Source organism: Vicugna pacos, chromosome 4, assembly GCF_048564905.1.
Source record: "Vicugna pacos chromosome 4, VicPac4, whole genome shotgun sequence".
In the NCBI taxonomy this organism is placed as follows: domain Eukaryota; kingdom Metazoa; phylum Chordata; class Mammalia; order Artiodactyla; family Camelidae; genus Vicugna; species Vicugna pacos.
In genome coordinates, this window is record NC_132990.1 from 48,387,855 (window position 1) to 48,409,201 (window position 21,347).

General features: G+C 33.8%; 1 protein-coding gene and 1 long non-coding RNA gene across 11 annotated transcripts in view; both read right to left on the reverse strand.

The window, feature by feature from the left end:
• The window catches only part of RNF38 (ring finger protein 38), a 60,693-nt gene that overhangs the window by 13,674 nt on the left and 25,672 nt on the right, over positions 1-21,347 (reverse strand). For 9 of the 10 annotated variants that reach the window (XM_031677307.2, XM_072959733.1, XM_072959731.1 and 6 more), the window contains 2 exons: positions 15,853-16,046; positions 9,687-9,900 (listed from right to left, as the gene is read on the reverse strand). In XM_031677307.2, the coding sequence (XP_031533167.1) occupies positions 9,687-9,900; positions 15,853-15,959 (321 nt within the window). In that variant the 5' untranslated portion in view covers positions 15,960-16,046. Of the gene's footprint in view, positions 1-9,686; positions 9,901-15,852; positions 16,047-18,207; positions 18,306-21,347 lie in introns of those variants that run through there. The other variant, XM_072959737.1, reaches the window with a different exon arrangement.
• Positions 431-8,545, reverse strand: LOC140695863 (uncharacterized). The gene is made up of 2 exons (XR_012071693.1): positions 8,497-8,545; positions 431-578 (listed from the first exon to the last, which is right to left on the reverse strand). It is a non-coding gene; the product is annotated as an uncharacterized lncRNA (long non-coding RNA).

A 21,347-nucleotide genomic window follows, 5' to 3' on the forward strand; every position in this document is an offset into this window, starting at 1 on the left:
AATTTTGTTTAATTGCAACTAGTGCAACAATGTAAAGTAATTAGTATTTTCTAAAAGTTAAATAATTTCCTTTTCTCTTGGCCAGATCTCTTTCCATCCTACCAATTCTGAGGCAAAACATGTCTTTCCACATCTTCCTTCATGAGCATATAAACATATACAAGCATGATACCCATGAACTGTTGTCATGTTTGGTTTTGTTCTTAATAGAAGTGAGATATTACCCTGCAACTTACTCTTTTCCATTAATATTGTACTATCTCTTCAAGGGAATTAAAGGGAATTCATGCTTTTCGACACTAACCAGATATTTCAACTACACTCATCGCTTTAACACAGTCCTATTATTCATATCCTAATGGACACTCAAGTTACATTCACTCTTTCACCAATACAAATACAACAGTAAAAAACAGCACTGAACAATATCTTTACATATTAGTTTCATTTATTTCATAAGGATTCATGGGTAAAGGGTGAATGTATTTTAAACTAGCAAGTATGGATGGATTAAATCACACCCCAACAGCAACAACAGGACTCCCAGCATCTCTGCTCAAGGTAGATATAACTACCTGCTAGAAGGATGAAAAAACAAAAAAACCAAAAAAAAAATTATCAATATGTTTGCTTTAAATTTGCATTTCTCTTTTAATATGTTTTTTAACCATCTAATTTTCCTTTTCTATAAATAATCTATATCTTTTGCTCACTGCCCATGTTCTATTAGGTTCTCCATTCACGTTATCGTTTGGCTTTTTAGAGATATGTGTAACAAAAATATTTTTCGTGTTTTATCTTTTGATAAATCCTTTATTTAATGGTACATTTTATCTTTCATGATCTTTTTAAAATAAACTTTTAATTAATTTGTTTGTTTATTTATTGGAGGGGGAGGTAATTAGGTTTACTTATTTATTTACTTTTAGAGGTGATACTGGGGATTGAACCTGGGACCTTGGGCATACTAAGCATGCACTCTACCACTTGAGCTATACCCTCCCCCTTATGTTGTTTGAATGTAATCAGAGTGTATGTAGCTTCTGGGTTTCTTTTATTGATAAGGTTATACAAATATGCTGCTAAACTTTCTAATACATTTATTTTTTTCATTTAATTTATACTCCAACTAAAATGTTTCTGTTTATAGTGTGAAGTGGGGCTCTAATTTTTTTTTCCATCATACTTGTTTCATTTATTAAACATCTCTACACCTCTAAACTGAAATACCTCTTATTTCCATTCAATAATTTCCCAAACATACCTGGATCTATTTTGTGCTAAATTCATGCAGTTTCAATTATAGTATCTTACTATAATAATATCAAATTCTTGTTATCATACTTTCTTTTCACTTTATTTTGGGCCATTTTCACATATTTATTCTTATGTAAATAAACTCAAATAATTTTACCCAGTTTCAAAACCCACTGGTAAACTAATCTGTATTAATTTAATTGTATTAAGTGTTATTTTAGAAAGAACATAATTTTATATTAAGGCTTTTCATTGGAATATTATGCTACCACATATTCAATACTATAGTACTGTAACTGCAAGAAATTAGTTTTCTTCATAAAGACACTACATGTAAGTTTTGTTATATTGCTGATACATTACTGTTCTCTATTTCCATGTCAAATTGGTTAAATCCTGGTAATGAAAAGTTACTGTTTTTCATGTATGTATTTCAAACCTAACAACCTCATTCAGCTTATTAATTCTAGTAATTTAAAAAATTAGAACCTTTTTCTATGTATACAACTACATCTGCTAAGATTAAACACAATTATTTGTCTTTTTGAGTTAGTTATAAAGAAGCTTCAAAAACTGATGCTCATAGGCACCTATCTTATATCTGACTTCAATGGAAATATAAACTGATTTTTTTTTTAATGTTCTGGATTCTAGTCCTTTCTCAGAAATAGTATTGTAAGTATTTTCTTCCAGACAGTGACTTGCTTTTTCGCTTTTTAAATAATGTCTTTTGGATGAGCAGAAATTTTTTATTTAATGAAATTCAGTATGTGGGTTTATTAAGTTGCCAATACTTTAAGAAATCTTTGTCTACCTTGTGAAGACAGCTCCTTTATTTTCTTTACCTTTCACATTTAGAACACAGAACCTAACTTTATTTTTGTGTGACATATGAAGTAGGAGCCAAGGTTCAAATTTACCTACATAAATATCCAGTTGTTTTCACACCATTAATGAAAAAGACCCTCCTTTCCCTCCTGGAATTCCTTTGCACCTTTTCCAAAAATTAAGTGACCAAAATATATGTTTAAGTCTATTTCTCACAGTAAACATGAGTCCTACAGTTTTAAGTTTAATTTATCAACATTTCTCGGTATAGTTAAGTGCTTTTCCTATGTCTTATTTAAGAAAGCACTCCCTACTTAAGGTCATGATGTCATTCCCATGTTACTTTCTTAAAAGCTTCTATTGTCATTAACATTTATGTCTTTAATCTACCTGGAATTGACTTTCGTGAATGGTATGAGATAAAGGATCCAGTTTCATGTTTTCATTTGGATACCCAACTGTCCCAGCATCATTTATTAAAAATTCTGTCTTGTCCCAACTCATCAGCAGTTATACAACACATATGAAGTATTCATAAATATGTTAGTTTATCGCTGGGCTTTATATTGTTTCATTAGACTATTTAATTACTCTGGCATAAATGCCTTCATATAAGCTTTATACGAAGTCCTTAATTATTGGAAGAGCTACTCTGCCCACTTTTTCTACTTTAGGCTTATACATGAGTGGTTCTTTTAATTGTGGTGTGCATTAGAATCACCTGGGTTAAAACAGGTTGCTGGGTAGTGCACCTAGTTTCTGATTCAGTCAGTCTAGTAAACAGTCTGAGAAAGTACATTTTTAGTAAATGTCTAGGTGATACTGCTGCTGTTGACCAGTTGATACAGGACATAACTTTGAGAACCAACCACTTGGTCTTAAGAGACTTTAGACCAGAGTATTAGTCAGCCAACTGTATCGTAAAGGACCAAAAAAGTAATTATTTTAAGCTTGTGGGCCATCCTGATCCCTGCACAAAGCAGCCACAGATTACAGATAAATAAGCAAAGGTGTATTTCAATAAAACTCCACAAAAACAGCCAATAATAGTTTGCTTTTCCCTGCTCTGGATAATTCCAGGTCCTTTAAAATGCTACAGGAATTGCAAAGTCAGCTTCTCAAGCTACACCAAAAACCTACTGGAAATTTACTTGGGAATGCACTAATTTTATATATCCTGTATGCCAGTTGATGAGTTTTTACAAAATTGGATCTTTCAAGCCAAATCTATCAGTATTTATTTTAGTTTTGTAATCGACTACATAGATGACTTGAACATCTTTTGTTAAGATTCTTAACTTTCTTCATATTATTTTGATTTTTCAGTAGTACTTTATTTACACATTCATTTTGGAGAATTTCAAACATGCTCAGCACTAAGTATAATGAACCCCCATATCCATTATCCAGACTCCAAAACCACTAAACCATATAGCCAATCTACTCCCATCAACTTCTCCCTTTCCTGTACTTTGCTGAAGCAAATCCCAGGAACCTATTACTTAATAAGTATTTCAGTACTGTTTCTAAAAGACAACACCTAAAATAACCACCATGGCATTATCAATACACCTTAAGAAAAAGTTCTTTGAAATAAAATATTAAGTGAGTGTTCAAAATTCCAATTGTGTCATAAATGATTTAACAGTTTTTTTTCTTTTTATCAATCAGGATCCAAGAATGGCTTACATACTGCAATTAGAATGTTTTTTAATTGAAATATAGTTGATTTACAATTATATTAGTTTCTGGTGTACAGCGAAGTGATTCAGATATATATATACATACATACATATACACACATTCTTTTTTATATTCTTTTCTATTATGGTTTATTACAGGACATTGAATATGGTTCCAAATGCTATACAGGATCTTGTTGTTTATTTCATATATAGTAGTTTGTATCTCTTCTCAAGCTCCTAATTTATTCCTCCCCCTCCTTTCCTCTTTGGTAACCCTAAGTTTATTCCTATGTCTGTGAGTCTCCTTCTGGTTTGGAAATAAGTTCATTTGTATCATATTTTAGATTCCACATATAAGGGATATGATATCTTTCTCTTCCTGACTTTTACTTCACTTAGTATGATAATCTCTAGGTCCATCCATGTTGCTGCAAATGGCATTATTTCATTTTTTATGGCTGAGTAGTATTCCACTGTGTATATGTGTGTGTATATACACAAACACATCTTCTTTTTAAATTTTATTATTGTGTTACCTAATTATTTTTGTAGTGGGGTGGAGGGATAATTAGGTTTATTTGTTTTTAGGAAGGTACCAGGGATTGAACCCAGGACCTTGTGCATACTAAGTATGTGCTCTACCACTTGAGCTATATTCTTCCCCCACTTATACCACACTTCCTTTATACAGCCATCTGTCAATGGACAATTTAGGCTGTTCCCGCGTCTCGGCTATTGTAAACAGTGCTGCTATGAACACTGGGGTACATGTATCTTTTCAAATTAAGAGTTTCCTCCAGATATATGCCCCCAAGTAGGACTGCTGAATCATAGGGCAAGTCTATTTTTAATTTTTTAAGGAAGCTCCATACTGTTTCCCATAGTTGCTGCATCAAACTACATTCTCATCAACAGTGTAGGAGGGTTCTCCTTTCTCCACACCCTCTCCAGCATTTATTATCTGTGGACTTTTTGATGATGGCCATTCTGACCAGTGTGAGATGATACCTCATTGTAGTTTTGATTTGCATTTCTCCAATAATCAGTGATATTGAGCATTTTTTCACGTGCCTATTGGCCATCTGTATGTCTTCTTTGGATAAGTCTATTCAGGTCTTCTGCCCATTTTCTAACTGGATTGTTTTTTGTTGTTGTTGCAGTGTATGAGCTATCTGCATATTTTAGAAATTAAACCCTTGTCAGTCATATCGCTTGTAAATATTTTCTCCCAGTTGAAGGTTGTCTTTTCATTTTGATAGTTTCCTTTGCTATGCAAAGGCTTACAAATTTGATTAGATCTCATTTGTTTATTTTTGCTTTTATTTCTATCATGCTGGGAGACTGACCCAAGAAAACGCTGCTATGACTTATGTCAGAGAATGGTTTGCCAGTGTTCTCTTTTGGAAGTTTATGGTATTATGTCTTATATTTGTCTGTAAGTCATTTTGAGGTTTTTTTGTGTAGGGTGTGAGGGAGTATAGAATGTCTCTTTAAATTTATAGTTGCCATTTGCATTTCTCCTCCTCCCCCTCATGCCACAGCTTTTCTGAAAAACTGGATGGTTTAGTGTGTGTATATATATATATTTTAAAGTATTTTTATTATGTTTGATTCTGGTATAAAGAAATACAACTGATTTGTTGCATAGCTGTTCCTGTAACCTATCTGTTCAATTCTCAATAAATTTGGGATTTTCTACCCATAAGATCATTTCATCTGCAATTATTGATGGTGTTACTTGCTCTTTTCTTATTCTTCATACCCTTTCTTTTTCTTGCTTTCAGTTGTCTTAGCCTCCAGGATACTGAATAGATATGGTGACAGTGATCATCCTGGCTTATTTCAGGTATCAGCAGGAAAGCACTCCAAGTTTTATCTTTAATTATGTTTTTTGAATGGGCTATCTAAACTCATTGTAGATCTATTTCTATTGGCTTTCATTTATAGTCCTTCTTTCTTCACATACTTGTTTAACTTTGTTTACTGCTCACTGTCCTTGAAAAATTACCTGAGGGAATTCTTTGAGAACTGGAATGAAGATTTCTTCCTCCAAAGAGAACCTATGTTTTCTAAGCCCCTGCAGTCCCAAATACTTTAATTTCACAGACTGATGTGAATTTGGCTGCAAATTACATTTGCTTCTGGTAACTCTTATCCTGAGGATACACCCTACTATGTGTAGGAAGAGTCACCTATGTAGGGAGGGACTCCTTAAGTGGTCTTTGATTTCTGTCTCTTTTGCCTCATGATGAGACTTAAAATTGAAGTTCAAGTTTGCATAAATGAACAAGTCTTTGACCTGGCAATTCCTTCTGATCTTTAAGCTCTTCTGATGCTTTCAGGATATTGTTAATATTTTATCTAGCATAGTCAGTTGTCCTCAATCAAAGGGAATGCTCTGAATAATCTTGCCTACCAGCTCTAGAAAATAAAAGTCCCTTTTCTATTTTATTTAAGATCTTTTATTAGATATAACTAAATTTTCTATTTTTGCACCTATTAGCAAAATAAAACTTTCCCTTTCAATTTCTGATGAAATTAAAAATTTGAAAGATTTCCTTATGTTGAACTTATCCTGTATTGCCAGAAAATAAACTCCAACAATCACATTTCAATAATCCTAATAGATTACTTTACTCTAACACTAGCTATGGTTTATTATTTAAAGCACCTGCATTTGTATTCAAGAGGCAAATGAGTTCAGTGTTTTCATTTTTTGTATTGTCTATGAGGTTTCATTATTACGATTATATAAGCTTCATAAAATATACTTGGAGAATTTCTATCTTTGTCTATGATCTGGAATAGCTTAAATTGTAAATTTCAGTTGATTTTTAATTTTTTAAAATTGAAGTACAGTCAATTATAATGTGTTAATCTCTGGTGTACAGCACAATATCCCAGTCATGCATATACATACATATATTCATTTTCTTATTTAGTTCTTTAAAGGTTAGACAGAAATCAGATATAATTTCTAAAGAAAGGTTTTTTATTTTGCCTTCAATTTCTGCCACAGCTATTTGCCTGTTCAGGTTTTCTATCAATTACATTCTTCTAGTATTTACATATGCAATTGCTTCATTTCTCAATACATAGAGCCAGTAAGTAATTCTACAGAAATAAGACATCACCTTTTCTGAAATAAAGTCTTTTCACCTTTTCTTTCTTTGGTTCCATCTCTACCTACCTTCCCTTTCCCTTCACTTTAGCACCCACCCCATCCAGCTTAGTACACATTTCTCCATATTCTCCTTTGTGTTCAGTGTCCAATGTATACACATATATTTAATCATGTTTTTACAAAATGAGACATTAACACTTCTCTCATTCTTTTCCTGCTCAACAGTATCTTGCAGGTATTGCTCACATTCCTGACATAATTCTAATTCTTTGTAATAGTTACATTCCATGGTATGAAGGTATCATAATTTATTCTACTACTGTGCTAATGATAAGCAATCATTTTACTCCTACTTTGTGTCTGTGGATTTGCCTCTTCTAGACATTTCATATAAATGGTATACAATCAATCTGTGGCCTTTTGTGACTGCCTTCTTTTACTTAGCATATTTTCAAGGTTAGTCCATGGTGTACCATGAGTTAGTACTTCGCTACTTTTGAGTGAATAATACTCCATTGTATAGATATACCATATTGCATCTATTCATCAGCTGACTGACATTAAGTTATTGCTTTCAGTACATTTAATGTGCATTTAGGCACTGTTATCAAATTCTTTCAAACTAGAATCTCTTGTGTTTTCTTCTACTACAATTAAACAATGAAGAGAAAGATACAATAATTTCTTCTGTTTTATATCCATCACAATACCTTAATGCATTTAGTAGTACTTACAACATTAAACAAAAATGGACAGAGCAAGCGTCTCTCTAGTTGTTGATTTTGTCACTCACAGATTAGAGTACTTGCTGTTAGCTTTATTTATTATAATTAAACAATTTCCTTCTTCCGCTATTTTATTAGCATTTTTATTAAATTTTAACTGACTTTCAACATCTTTTAATTATAATCAGATGGTTTACCTTCTATTATTTGCTGATGTGGTATAATTTTCATATTAAACTATCCTCTCTTACTTGGAATAGATCTTATTTGGTCATAGTTTTACTCTTGATATGGTGCTATATTTGTATTTTCTAAACATCTATTTAGAAATTCTTCCTACGTATTATGGAGGTTTTTGGGGAATTCTTGTTTGCTTCTGGTATTACAATTATGCTGATTTCACAAAATAGAGAGTTGGCTTTTTAAAAAACTAGAATTCTTTGTGTATGGTTAAAACGAATGTTCCCTGAAGGTTAGAAAAAACAGCTGTGAAGTCATCTGATCACTGTGCCTTTTCAATGGAAAGTATCTGATTAGCTTTCTACACTACTGTGCTAATTCAAACTTCCCTATATTCTTGGGTCAATTTTAAGTTTTCTTTTGTCCCCCTCCCAGGGTTATATACAGAATTTCATTATACTAGTTAATAATGAAGCAGTATTTAAGCAGTTACTACTTGTACTAGTTTAAGTGCTCAAAAGGGATTAACTCTTAATTCTTTCAACATCCATTATGAAATAGGTGTTATTTTTGTTTTACAATAACAAATTCTTTGAATGGTTCCCACATGTGGATTTTTTTTTTAAATCATTCCTACTCTTCTTTACATTTGTTCTTTTTTCCTTAACCAAGTTCACAAGAGGTGTGCCATACTTACCAACTTTTCAAAGCATCAAGATTAGGTTTTCTTTGTGCTACTTCTTTCTTAAAAAAATAGATTTTTGTATAATTAATTTTAGTTGTTTTTCCTGCTAATTTACTCACCTCAATTCCCTTTGGTTGACTCTGCAATTTCCCCTCCTAATCACTCAAATAATTAGTTCATTTATTTTCAAAGTTTAAAATAGATATTGAAGGTTTATAAAATTTTCTTGGCAAATAGCTTTGGCATGTCCTACAGACCATGATATGATTTTTCCTTTATAATCTTGCCTCAAATATTTCAGTGTCAATTTAAAAAAAATTTTTTTTTTACTTAGAATTTTTAGTTTTAGCAGATTGTAACCACAAAGAATGTGGTCTGGAAAAACTTTTCTTTTTATAAATTATGTGATCAAATTTTTAAAAAGTGTTTCATTACCATAAAGAGAACATGGCTGACAAAACAATGGTGTCTGGGCAAGATCTTATTTTCTTTCAACTGTCAGTATACGGTACTTTCGCTGTTTTCTATCATCCAATGCAGTAGATGAAAAACTGAATGCTAGTCTGAGCCTCTTACCCTTTGTAATTTCTTCTATCTATAAACTTGGAAGATTCTTTCCTCATCCCTAAACCCAGCAACTTTATAAGAATATGTCTAAATTTGTGTCTCTTTTGACCTCAAATAACAGAATTTTAGTCTCACGCTCTGAAGACTGGCAAGCCCTCCTCTTACCTAGTCCCTCAGTTCCTGTCAAGAACAGAGAAAAATGAAGCTCTGTACCTGTCATCTCCTTGGAGACCTAGGGAAACATGTAAGCAAAGATGCACCAAACTGTCTTGCCTACTGAATTATTCCAGAAGAAACTGGAAGGGAGAGGGAGACAGGAATATATATTCAAACCACCAGCTGTCTGATATCCATTAATCCTATATCAATCATTTCAAACCAACTATTACAAAGAAGTCACTTTCATAACACTGGTTCTCATTTTTTGAAGTTCAACTTTCTTTTAAGGAAGCTGTGTAGAATTCCAATTTCAATCCTCAATGAAGAATGATGAACTTTTCTAAAATAGCTTCATTTTTGGTAAAACTGTCTCCTTTTAGGTAAGATGAAAAGAAATTTACAAAAAACCCCATCAACCTCAATAAACTGCTACCAACATTTAGTATCTGTATTTCCTGGACATTCTGTTACTATACCTGATCGTGTATGTCAACCATCACTGCATTCTGCTGGGGTGGATGAGCAGCAGGGTGTAACAGACGGGGAGATACATTCGGAGGGTGGAAGGCTCGAGGTTCCTCTATTGCTTGTTGCTGTGCATAAGGGAGATGGTGATAGTTTTCATCTTGACTTATGGAATTATGTCGAGACAGACGATCCCTTCTTCCTCTCTGGCGCCTGACAGGAGGACTGTAATATAGCAAAAAAGTCAAAAAAGTTTTATAATGTTTACTATTGTGATCCATTAGGATTTTGTATTGTTTCTCTTTGCAGTCCATCAATAGTAAATGCTAAGGTAAGCTTGAGTACTAAATAATTGCCATGGTTCACCATCATTAGCTCTAACCACTTACAAATTTAAATAGAATGTATATGTTTTTTAAAAAAACAACAGCAGAAGAAAACAAAACTGGTATTCAACTCTGAGAGTATTTAGAAATCAACAGCGAACAACTGTCATTTTTTGGGAGGGGGTTTAATTGCATGAAACTGCCTTTTTACAGGCAAAACATGGTCAAATATCAATAACTTCGTATGACTTAACCTATTATTTTGCTTCCTTTATAAGTATTATATGACAGATTTTCATCTGCATGTATCTTGCCAGTAATCCACATATGCCTAATGGGCACTTTATGTTTGTCTATTTGGCTAAGACATACAGAAAGGCACAGCTTCTATATGCCCAAAATGACAAAAAAAAAAAAAAGAGTAAAAATGCATGAAATAACTGAAGAACATTTAATCCGCTGACAACTGTAAATAATCAGTAATTGATAAATGCTGAGAATGGAAATGATTACAAGATTACAAGATAGCATCAGCATTAATATTCTAATACACAGAATTTTTAGGTAGAATCTATTTATTTAAGGAAACCACTTTTATTCCCCATATATTCATCATCTGCACAGTTTAACACAAATTTTAACCAGTTGTTATTGTGAGTAGACTTCCATTTTCCACTTAACCCACAATTCAGCTCCACTGCTTTCTACAATGGCTCAGCGCCAATAACAACCGGAAAAAGCAGCAGGTATCATTAAAAATGTACTCCACATTGGGCTAAAGAAGCCAAGTTGCATGTACCCTTCTAGACACAGCTGCAAACAGCCAACTCAGCAGTCCTTACTGAGGACAGGTCACCTCTCCCTTAATTGTTGCACTCTGTACCTCCAAATCTGTTTCTTCTCACCCCCAACTGCCCAGTCTTAAAGAGAACAAGGGACATCCCCTCTGTGACATTAATTCCTCAATAGTGCTCTTAATACCATCCCCCAGGTTTCAGCTCCATTCATTGCTTTATCTATCTTTACTTCAAGCATCTCTTTTTTGCATTTCTCCTTCGAAACCTACATGTTGTATTTCATTGAATTTCAGATGCCATCCACCTTAGAACTCACTTTTTTAATGTTTTGAGATGATTTTCATATGGTTTTTCTATACCCCTCATCCAGCTTTCCTTCATGTTGATCTCTTCCATAAGAATAGAAAAATTATCAAAATTAAGAAATAAATCTTGGTATCATACTTAATTAAACAACAGAATGTATTCTGACTTCACTGGTTTTTCCACCAATGCCATTTCCTCACCGTCTCAGAATCCAGTGGAGGACAGTTGTCATGGTTCCTTCATCTTCTCCAGCCTGACAGTTCTTCAGTCCTTCCCTGTCTTTCATGACATTGATATCTCTTAAGACATTATTTACTCTGCAAAATGTCCTTTAACCTGGGTTTGTCTGATGTTTTCTCATGATCTGCATGAGGCTATATATTACTGGAAAGGATATTACAGAGGCGCTATGCCCCTTTCAGTGCACTGTATCAAAAGGCATATGACATCAATATGCATCACTGGTGCATATGTATATGACTGATCACTTGGCTAAACTAGTTTCTGCCAAGACCCTCTACTAAAAAAACCACCATTCTTCCCTATGTAATTACCAAATATCTGGGGGGAGATACTTTGAGATCATGCAAATACTCTGCTTCTGCTGAAAGTTTTGAGAGTAACATTAGTATGCATTAATGGATCTTCAGCAATCACTATTATGATATTCTAATGGTGATTTTCTACTCCCCTCATTTCTTCCACATGTATTAATTGGAATTCTATAAGGACAGTTGTCCCTTCTCTCCTATTTATTTGTTTATTCAGTTATTTATAATGAGAATGGGCTCATGGATTTATTTTATTCTTTTAAGTTATAATCCACACTATTGTTTTATTTTGTTGTTCAAACTGTTTCAACTTTGTACAATGGGAGCCCTTTTAGTTTGGCCCTTTCACGCACTTCCTTAATATATGGCACCACAATATGCTCTAGGCTCATCCTGTATTTTCCCTAACCAATTCTGGAATTAACTAGTTCTCTAAAAAGTCCTGGTTCCTTTAACTGCAGAATGGTGTTTAGAAGTTAAGTGTGCTCACTACTTCTAGTCTAAGAGAACAGAACAAGAAAATTTAGCTATGTGTACTAGCTCATGTATATGCAGGTAACATATCTTTATATCTGTACAAATATTTTAGACTGTTTTATATACCACTAAAAAGGGAAAAGCTGCCAATTATAGACTATAATATACCATCAATTTAGTCTATTAGATGTTAAGATATGGAAAAATGTGCACCTTAAAATCAAAATAGAAAATATGCCCAGATCACAAATCTCCTGAAAAACACTCAATCTGTCCACAAGCATTAAAGGCCCTTTCTAATACTGTTTTATTCTATTGGTGTCTCTTGCTCTTACTTCCTTACTCAAACACAATTTCAGTAACTCAAACTTAACACAAATTGAGATCCAAGTCCTCATGCTGACATGTTAAATTTCTTGACACTTTCGGTCCCGGTCTTTCCTGTACTTCCTCTCATTAAACCTGGTATGTGTGTCATTGAAGTATAACATTTAGAAAGCAGAATTACTGGAAAATCTAGAAATAAGAAATAGTAACAAAAGATGAACAAATCTTTCTTTCAGATGACTTTCACTTGACTTCAGTTGATATTATTTTGTCACTTTGTTTTAGGTGTATCACTTTTTAAAAGAAAGTTATTTTATTTTTAACAGAGGTATTGGGGATTGAACCCAGAACCTCACGCATGCTAAGCATGCACCCTGCCACTGAGCAATACCCACCCACCAGGTGTATCATTTGTAAAAAGCACAAAGCTATTTCCCCCTGGCCTCACTTACCTGCCATTTGTTGAACTGAGTTTTCTATGTAAGTTGTCTATCTGTTTCACTGTGTAGAAGCCATACATTCCAGTTCAATTTTTCTAGTGACTACTTAAATTTTTAATCAAAAACTTCAATTTTTCTAAAAACATCTAGATTGTACTTTTCCTTAACTTCTCTCTGCTGTGTTTCCATTTTATGTTCAGGTATTCTCTGTTTTTTCCTTTTTAAATAGACCTTCATTCAGACTTGGCAGTCTGTCTTTTTTGCTTCCTTTGCTAACCAAATGGCCTTGAATCCTATTTATTCTTCTACTTCCTAGATAGAGTACAATATTTAATAATTCTTTCAGAGAAACTCTCTTATTGATCAACTTTAAATGTTTGAAATGCTTTTATATTTTGGCTTTACACTTAAATGATAAGTCAGCTTTCTATCTTGAGATATCTGTGAATTTTTTATTTATTCTTTGTATATTGTCTGAAATCCCACCACAATCTTACTTTCTAACAGTCTTTCTTTAATTCTTAAAAGTGATTTTGTACTACTTCTGTAAAAACTATTCCCTTTTATTGTCCCTGTCTGGAAATATGATTACACATACTTAGAACTGATGTATGTCTATATTTAAACTTCTTTTCTACATCTTCCATTTTGCCTTTTTATACTATGTTCTAGGGAAATTCCTCCACTTGATTTTTCAGAGACCAAGATACTTTTTCTGCCCATTTATTAATTTTACCAAGTAAGATTTTCAGTTGACTTTATGGATATAATAATCCCCTCTTGCATCTCTCTCATGTTACACTTATTCTAAAATTCTATTTTGTTTATCCTATTAACTGTTTCTTCAAATTCTTTGTTTTCTTGAGTTTTAGTGCCCTTCAAATGTTTTTACCTTTCCTCAAATGTTTGGTAATTTCCTGGTGTACTCATCTTTGTATTTGAAATTATGCAAGACTATTGCTGAATACTGCATCTGCTTATAAAGCTTGCTTCTGGTAGAAAATCTGGCAGCTTTTATCTAGTATATAATAAAGTAAGAATGGAGCAAGGAATAACATACAGTGCTGGGCACAGTAAACCTGCAGCTAGTTTTCTAGGTAAGTGCTCCCTATCTCTCCTTTGTGTTCCCATGAATACAGGGCAGGGCATGATGCTTCTCTTCAATTTGGGAACCCATAGCTAGTTACCATTATCATCTAGAACAGACCCCCTGACATTCTCTTTCTGGTCCAGAGCATTTCCTATGACCTAGCAGTTGTACTCCTAGGCTTATATCCTAATAAACGTTGTACATGTTCACCAAGAGGTGTGTATATAAAGGTTCCTAATAGCACTCTTTTCATAATAGTAAGAAACTGGGCATAACCATTACCTAACAGTAGGTGGATAAATTATGGTACATTAATATAATGAAAGATAACACAGTAAAAATAAATGATTTACCCACATTGAACTGTTTAGAAAAACAAAGTCAAAGAATACACTTAAATGAACTAAAATAGGCAAAAAACTAGAATTATATTGTTTTAGAATACATTCATAGTTTTAGAATACATACATATCAAGGAAATGATAAATAGGGTTTATCCTCTATAAAGGAGAAGGAAAACTTTTGATGTTCTATTGTAACCTAGGTGTTGCGTACACTCCTTTTGTTGTACATGTTCTCCTGAAATGTATGGAACATTTCATCATAAAATAATAGGAAAGATTACAGCAGGTGTTCCAGCTATCACCTTGAAACAATCAACCATATTTCCTCAATGCTATTAAATAGTTTACCTAGTTGGCATAACATTAAACATTCCCATATAATTAGGTAATAATGTACCAGAAATTTAAAAGTCTTGGCATCTCAACAGAATATAGCTCAGGAATAGGTTTATCTTGTTTCATCTGGAACAATGAATGATGAGTTTTAAGATCTGTTCAGTGTAAGTTTACTAAGGCTGCCCTAACAAAATACCACAGACTGGGTGGCTTAAATGATAAAAATTTATTTTCTCATATATCTGGAGACTCAATGTCCAAAATCAAGGCTGGTTTCTGATGAGAGCTCTCTTCCTGGTGTTTCCTCTTACAAGGACACTAATCCTTTTGGATCAAGGCCTCATCCTTAGGATTTCATTCAATCCTAGTTGCTTCCTTAGAGGCTCCATCTCCAAATACATCCAGACTTGGGGTTAGGGCATCAATATATGGATTTCCAGGAGACACAAATATTCAGTCCATAACATCTTCCTAGCTCAACATTATCAGTATTTCTTAGATTATCAACATCCTGAACAAGTAAGTATGTCCTCACTCCACAGAGGCACTATTTCCTTGGAAGAAGAAAGGTATGATCTGAGGGAACAACTAAGGAGGAAGCAGTTTCAGGAAATGTATTCCCTTGGGAAAGAAAGGCAATGGCCAAGTCTCATAAGGAAGAGAGGACTGAAAGTTAAACTAAACTTCTCTCTTCATATTACAGGCTCCACAATTTTATAAGAAACCTCCCAGTTGCCTTAGAGACCACAGAAGGAATAGGAATGGGGTGGAGAAGATGGTATTCATTTCTAACAAGGGAGGAGAAGAGGCTGCTTGTTTCTAAGACTTCCATATTTCCTTACAGTTGTAAACTATAAAATGCATTTTTCTAATCAGGATTGAAAGCTACCCACAAAGTCTTAAACCATAAATTCATATATAATGGCATGGATTGATTTTAGGTAAATCACTTTAGTCTCTTTCAATTTCTTCATCTGTCATTGACAAGCTGAATAAACTCTCATGATCTAGTGTAGAAGCCTACAACTTATGATGTTGTTGCTTGTGCGTGTGTGTACAAGTACAAAGGTGTTGGTATGTTTATAAAACACCTAAAGAAAGAATGCTTTCTGATGTTAACAAAAAAAAGCCTCACATATCTACCAATAAACAAAAATTTAGTAAGTAACTGTAACCAACTAACCTTCTTCTGTTGCGTGCAGGTGTGTTGCATCGTTCCCCTGAGAAGTGATGTTGGCTTGGTCGAACTGAAGGGGGCTGCCTATTTGATGTCATCTCCCATGGTCGCATTGGTGGTGAGGGAGCTGGTGATGCTGATGTATAATCAAAGACTGAATGAGAGAGGCGCTGTCTCTTGGGACTTGGACTATCTTCACTCTGCCAATGCAACAAAATCAGTCAACTGAATAAGACCTTTTAAGAATTTTGCATTACTGTTTAAATGCATGAGTGTCTATGTTTACCCTAAAGGAGGTAAAATATACACTATCAATTCAAATTAAATTACCTTTAAAAAATGTGAAGAATGGGGTGGAGTGTGAAAGGGAGATGTACAGCAAACAGTATCAAATGAAAAGTTAACTGTTTCTTAAAACTCATCATAAAATTCATCAGGTAACAAATACAAGGTACACAATAAGGCAATAAGCAATTGTATGGTATTTGACCATCTCTCTAAAACTTCAATTCGACTGAGAAATTCTACTACGCTCTCCCATCAGTTAATAGTTACTCTTTTAAGCATCAGGTCTCAGCTGAGAGATCTATTCATGAGGGTATAATTTAAATAAGCCTTTGATTTGATTCTAAATCACACCTGTCTGCCTACGTATTCCTGTTGTTTAAGGACATCACATTTATTAATTAAGGTTACGTGAACAAACTAAGAATTACATAAAACAGAAAAAAAGTCAGCTGACCTAGTACATCAGTTCTTAATTAGAATATCACAGCATTTTGGCAAAGCCATTTTAGAGAGTTTCAGGTTGATCAGGTAAGTAGTGGATAACTCAAAACCTACACCTGTTAATACAGAGGCACAGTCTCAAGTTTTCAAGGGTCCCAGCATTGCTTACTAGCTGTAAAATTGGTGAGGATAGCTTAACTAAATTATTAACTCTCCAGGATTCCCCACACAACTCAATTTTCCAATCGAGTCTCACTAAACTGCCAAAATTATAAATTAGAGGGCTGTGTGTTTTCTAACAGAACCTCTCCCATCTCCAATCTACTCCTGCAAATTCTAATTATTTGAGCACTTTTGATTGGCACCTGCTGCTAGCAAAAAAAACATGTTAATATTAGTTAAAGAACATATGGGGCAACATAATACAGTGTTAGATTTTAAGATGTAAGCATATAAAACAAAACTGACTAAACTGATAGGAATAAATTAAATTACTAAATGTTTACTTCTGATCACTCTAGATTATTTAGCAGACATATTCAAAACACCATATCCTTTTCCTTCTATATTTAAGATTATGATCCAAATTTGTCACTGCAACTAAAATAGAAAATAGTTTTCAGAACCATATACAAATGCTCTTGTTACTTTCCTCACCACACTAATCTTATTTTCTCCCTAGATTTATCTAGGTGCTATTAAAAGTATACTTGTTTTTAACCCCTTGATTTTAATTAAAAAAATCAGTTATGTTCTGATAATCCTCAAACTTAAAAAAACAGTCACTGAAATTTAGATATTCTGAATAAAACAAAATGACAGAACAACTAACACTTGACAAACTCATACATCAACTGAACACAAGCATTAGAAATAAGTGATCTCCATATCTGGTAAAACAGATTTATCTAACATTGACTTTCTTTAAGTACAAAATGTTAGTGACAAATCATAATCACTAGCTTTCATACATATAATCCTATACTGCAAAGCTTAAAGCAAGCTAAGATATGGAACTTGAATTCTACAAATTCACTGCCCAAAATGGAGGAGACTGCCACAGATCCATAAAAAAGACCAGAAAAAACTTAGCCTACCAACCTTTACATATTTTCACTGATTTTCAAGTCGCAGGTTAGCATATTCTTATTTTACAACAAATGTGTTGCTTTTAAGAGTGGAGATAAAGAAAACTGAGAAAGTTCCCCATCTCTGAGTTGTTGGAAAAAGGTTCTCAGTGTATAAGAGGAGACAAAGACTAGGAAGTGAAGGGAATTAAGTGGAAGTGAGCTATTCATCAGTACTACGGTAATAAGTCGTACTTTTTCACTCAAAGTAGTAGGAAACCATACTTGATAAAGACAGGGAAACATTTAAAAAAGTTAGTTTACTACATGGTTTCATCATATTCCTTATCAATTTTATACTTTAAGGAACTCAAAAAAAAATCCTCATAGTCTCCAGAAAAAGAAACAGAGAGTAACCTACAAAGAAATAGGAATTAGATTAGAATTAGACTTCCCAGAGAAAACAAAAGATGCTCAAGTGCTCTGAGGGAAAACAATGTTGAACCTAGTTTTATATTCCAGCCAAACTATTAATCTAGTATAGGGGCAAAAACAAAGAACTTGCCAGATGTATACAGATTCAAAGTTGCTTCTCACATATCCATTCAAAAAAATTTAGTTGATTGACTGCATGTGCATGTTCTCTCTTTCACTTGAGGAGATATACATATGATGTAATAAACAGAAGTAACCCAGAAGCGCAATGAAAAGAAATCCCAGGATGATGGCAGCACTGCAGGTCTGAAAAGCAATCATTCCAAATTAGAACTAGAAGTCAGAGGACACTGAGAGACATACAAACAATATAAACAATGTAGATTCAAATAGTATAATTGAGAACAGTATGATTAAAATTTAAGTACATGGCTCTTTTATTGTGAGAAATATTAGCTGGACAGCTGCATGTAAATCAATGAAGTTAGAACACTCCCTCACATCATAAACAAAAATAAACTCAAAATGGCTTAAAGACTTAAACATATAAGACAAGACACCATAAACCACCTAGAAGAGAACACAGGCAAAACATTCTCTGATACAAAGCATAGCAATGTTCTTCTAGGTCAGTCTACCAAGACAATAGAAACAAAATGCAAAATAAAAATAAAAAGCAAAATAAAAGCAAAAATAAACAAATGCAACCTAATTAAATTTATAACCTTTTGCACAGCAAGGAAACTCTAAACTAAACGAAAATTTCCTCCCAAATTATGGAATGGGTTAAAATATTTGCAAGTAATGCAACTAATAAGGGATTAATTTCCAAAATATACAAACAGCTTATACAACTCAGTAACAAAACAAACAACGCAAACCAAAAATGGGCAGAAGACCTAAACAAACATTTCTCCAATGAAGACATTCAGATGGCCAACAGACACATGAAAAGATGCTCAATATCGCTAAGTAGCAGAGAAATGCAAATCAAAACTACAATGAGGTAGCACCTCACACTGGTCAGAATAGCCATCATCAAAAAGTCCACAAATGATAAATGCTGGAGAGGGTGTGGAGAAAGGGAACCCTTCTAAACTGTTGGTGGGAATGTAGTTTGGTGCAGCCATTATGGAAAACACTATGGAGATTCCTTTAACAACTAAATATAAAAATGTGACAATGAGTGTGTATATGTCCATGAATGACTGAAAAATTGTGCTGAACACTGGAATTTGACACAACATTGTAAAATGATTATAAATCAATAAAAAATGTTAAAAAAAAAAACAACTAAATATAGACTTACTCTCTGATCCAATAACCCCACTCCTGAGCACATATCCGGAGGAAACTCAAAAAGTTATATGCACCCCAATGTTCACAGCAGCACTATTTACAGTAGCCAAGACATGGAAGCAACATAAACGTCCATCAGCAGAGAGGGGATAAATAAGATGTAGTATACATATACAATAGAATACTGCTCAGCCATGAAAAAGAATGAAATACTGCCATTTGCAGCAACATGGATGGACCCAGAGATTATCATATCAAGTGAAGTAAGCCAGGGGGAGAAAGCAAAATTCCGTATGATATCACTTATATATGGAATCTAAAACAAACAAACAAAAACCAGAGAGATATAAATTAATTAATAATTACAAAACAGAAACAGACTCACATAGAAAACAAACTTACGGTTACCAGGGGGGAAAGGGGGTGGAGAGGGATAAGTTGGGAGTTCAGGATTTGCAGATACTAACTACTATATATAAAACAAGTAAACAACAAAGTCATACTCTATAGCACAGGGAGCTATATTCAGTATCTTATAACCTATATTGAAAAGAATATGAAAAAAAAAAAATAAAACGAGATCACTGTGTAAACCAGAAACTAACACAACATTGTTAATCAACTATACTTCAATTAAAAAATAGAAAAAGAAAAAGGGAAGGAGGAAGGAAGGAATATACAAGGCAATCAGAGTGGAGGACAAAGACAAAAGCAAATCCATATCATTTTGTCACCTAAAGCATTCTACAAGTAGTGAGAAGATTATATCTCCTCCTCCATGGACCAAACATGCTACTTGGTTCTGCAATGACTTTACAGATATTCCTAACACTACGAAGAAAAGAATGTTTATTGGTTTTCAATTATTATAACCAACATAGGACAAGGCATGAAAGATCACTGTTATAGTTACAGAATAGAACATAAGTATTGCAAACTTTAATATAAAGTAACTATGAAGACTTCTGTGACAAAATCATGGACTAAATGTGAAAACCCTAATATAAAATATCTAGAAATAATGGCTTACATACAATAAAAATAATTTTTAAATGCACTGCTGGATTCAGAAAAAAAAAGAGAAATTACCAAGGACAAGAAACAAAGAGGAAAACTAAAAAACAGATAGATTTGGTTTTTGATGCTCCCAGAAGGGAAAGAAGATAAGGTCTTAACACTGAGACCCCTGCATTAAGCTAAAATTTCCAAGTACTATGCTTTCAATAAAAGGGAGGACTAGAAAAAGGCATCCACTGGCACAGAGAGTCTACTCTGTATGGACTGAGAACTGGAGGAGGGATCATTTCCGAGATTTCAAACCACAGGTCAGCTCCTCACACCAAGACAGGAGTTTAAATTTTTCACTACTCATGTTGTCTATGAACCTCTAAACTTAGAAGTTAATATAAAAACTAATCCAGAACTATGTTACCACATGGACTCTTGACAGAAATAAATGCAAAGCAGAATTTGGAAGGATACTTCCAATACCTAGGCCAGTAGTTCTCAAACTTTTGCCTGTGTCAGAAATACCAGATTGTTGGGTCCACTTTCCAGTCTCTAATTCAGACAGTTTGGATTGGGACCTAAGAATTTTGCTTTCTAACATGACCCCCCATGACACCTGCTGCTGCTGGTCTGAGACTACACTTTGAGAAAAACTGAACCACTGAAGATACTGAGATCCTCTTAGGAAAAGTCCCTAGGATAAACTACCACAACAGAAAATTTCACATTTTGAAATCTCAGGGAGAGAAGATTCTGTCCCTCCTTGTTGACCCTGTGCCAGTAGGCTGACTTTACAAAGCACCAGATGTTGACAACCTAAATTCATAAGATGTTGATTCAAATCAGGTTCACATATTGTCTCTAGCTGTACAGAATACTGTAGAGATAGCACAGTACAGAATACAGGTGCAGATTTAGGGATCAAGGGAGAGAAGAGAGGGATAAAGGAAGGAAGGGAGGAAG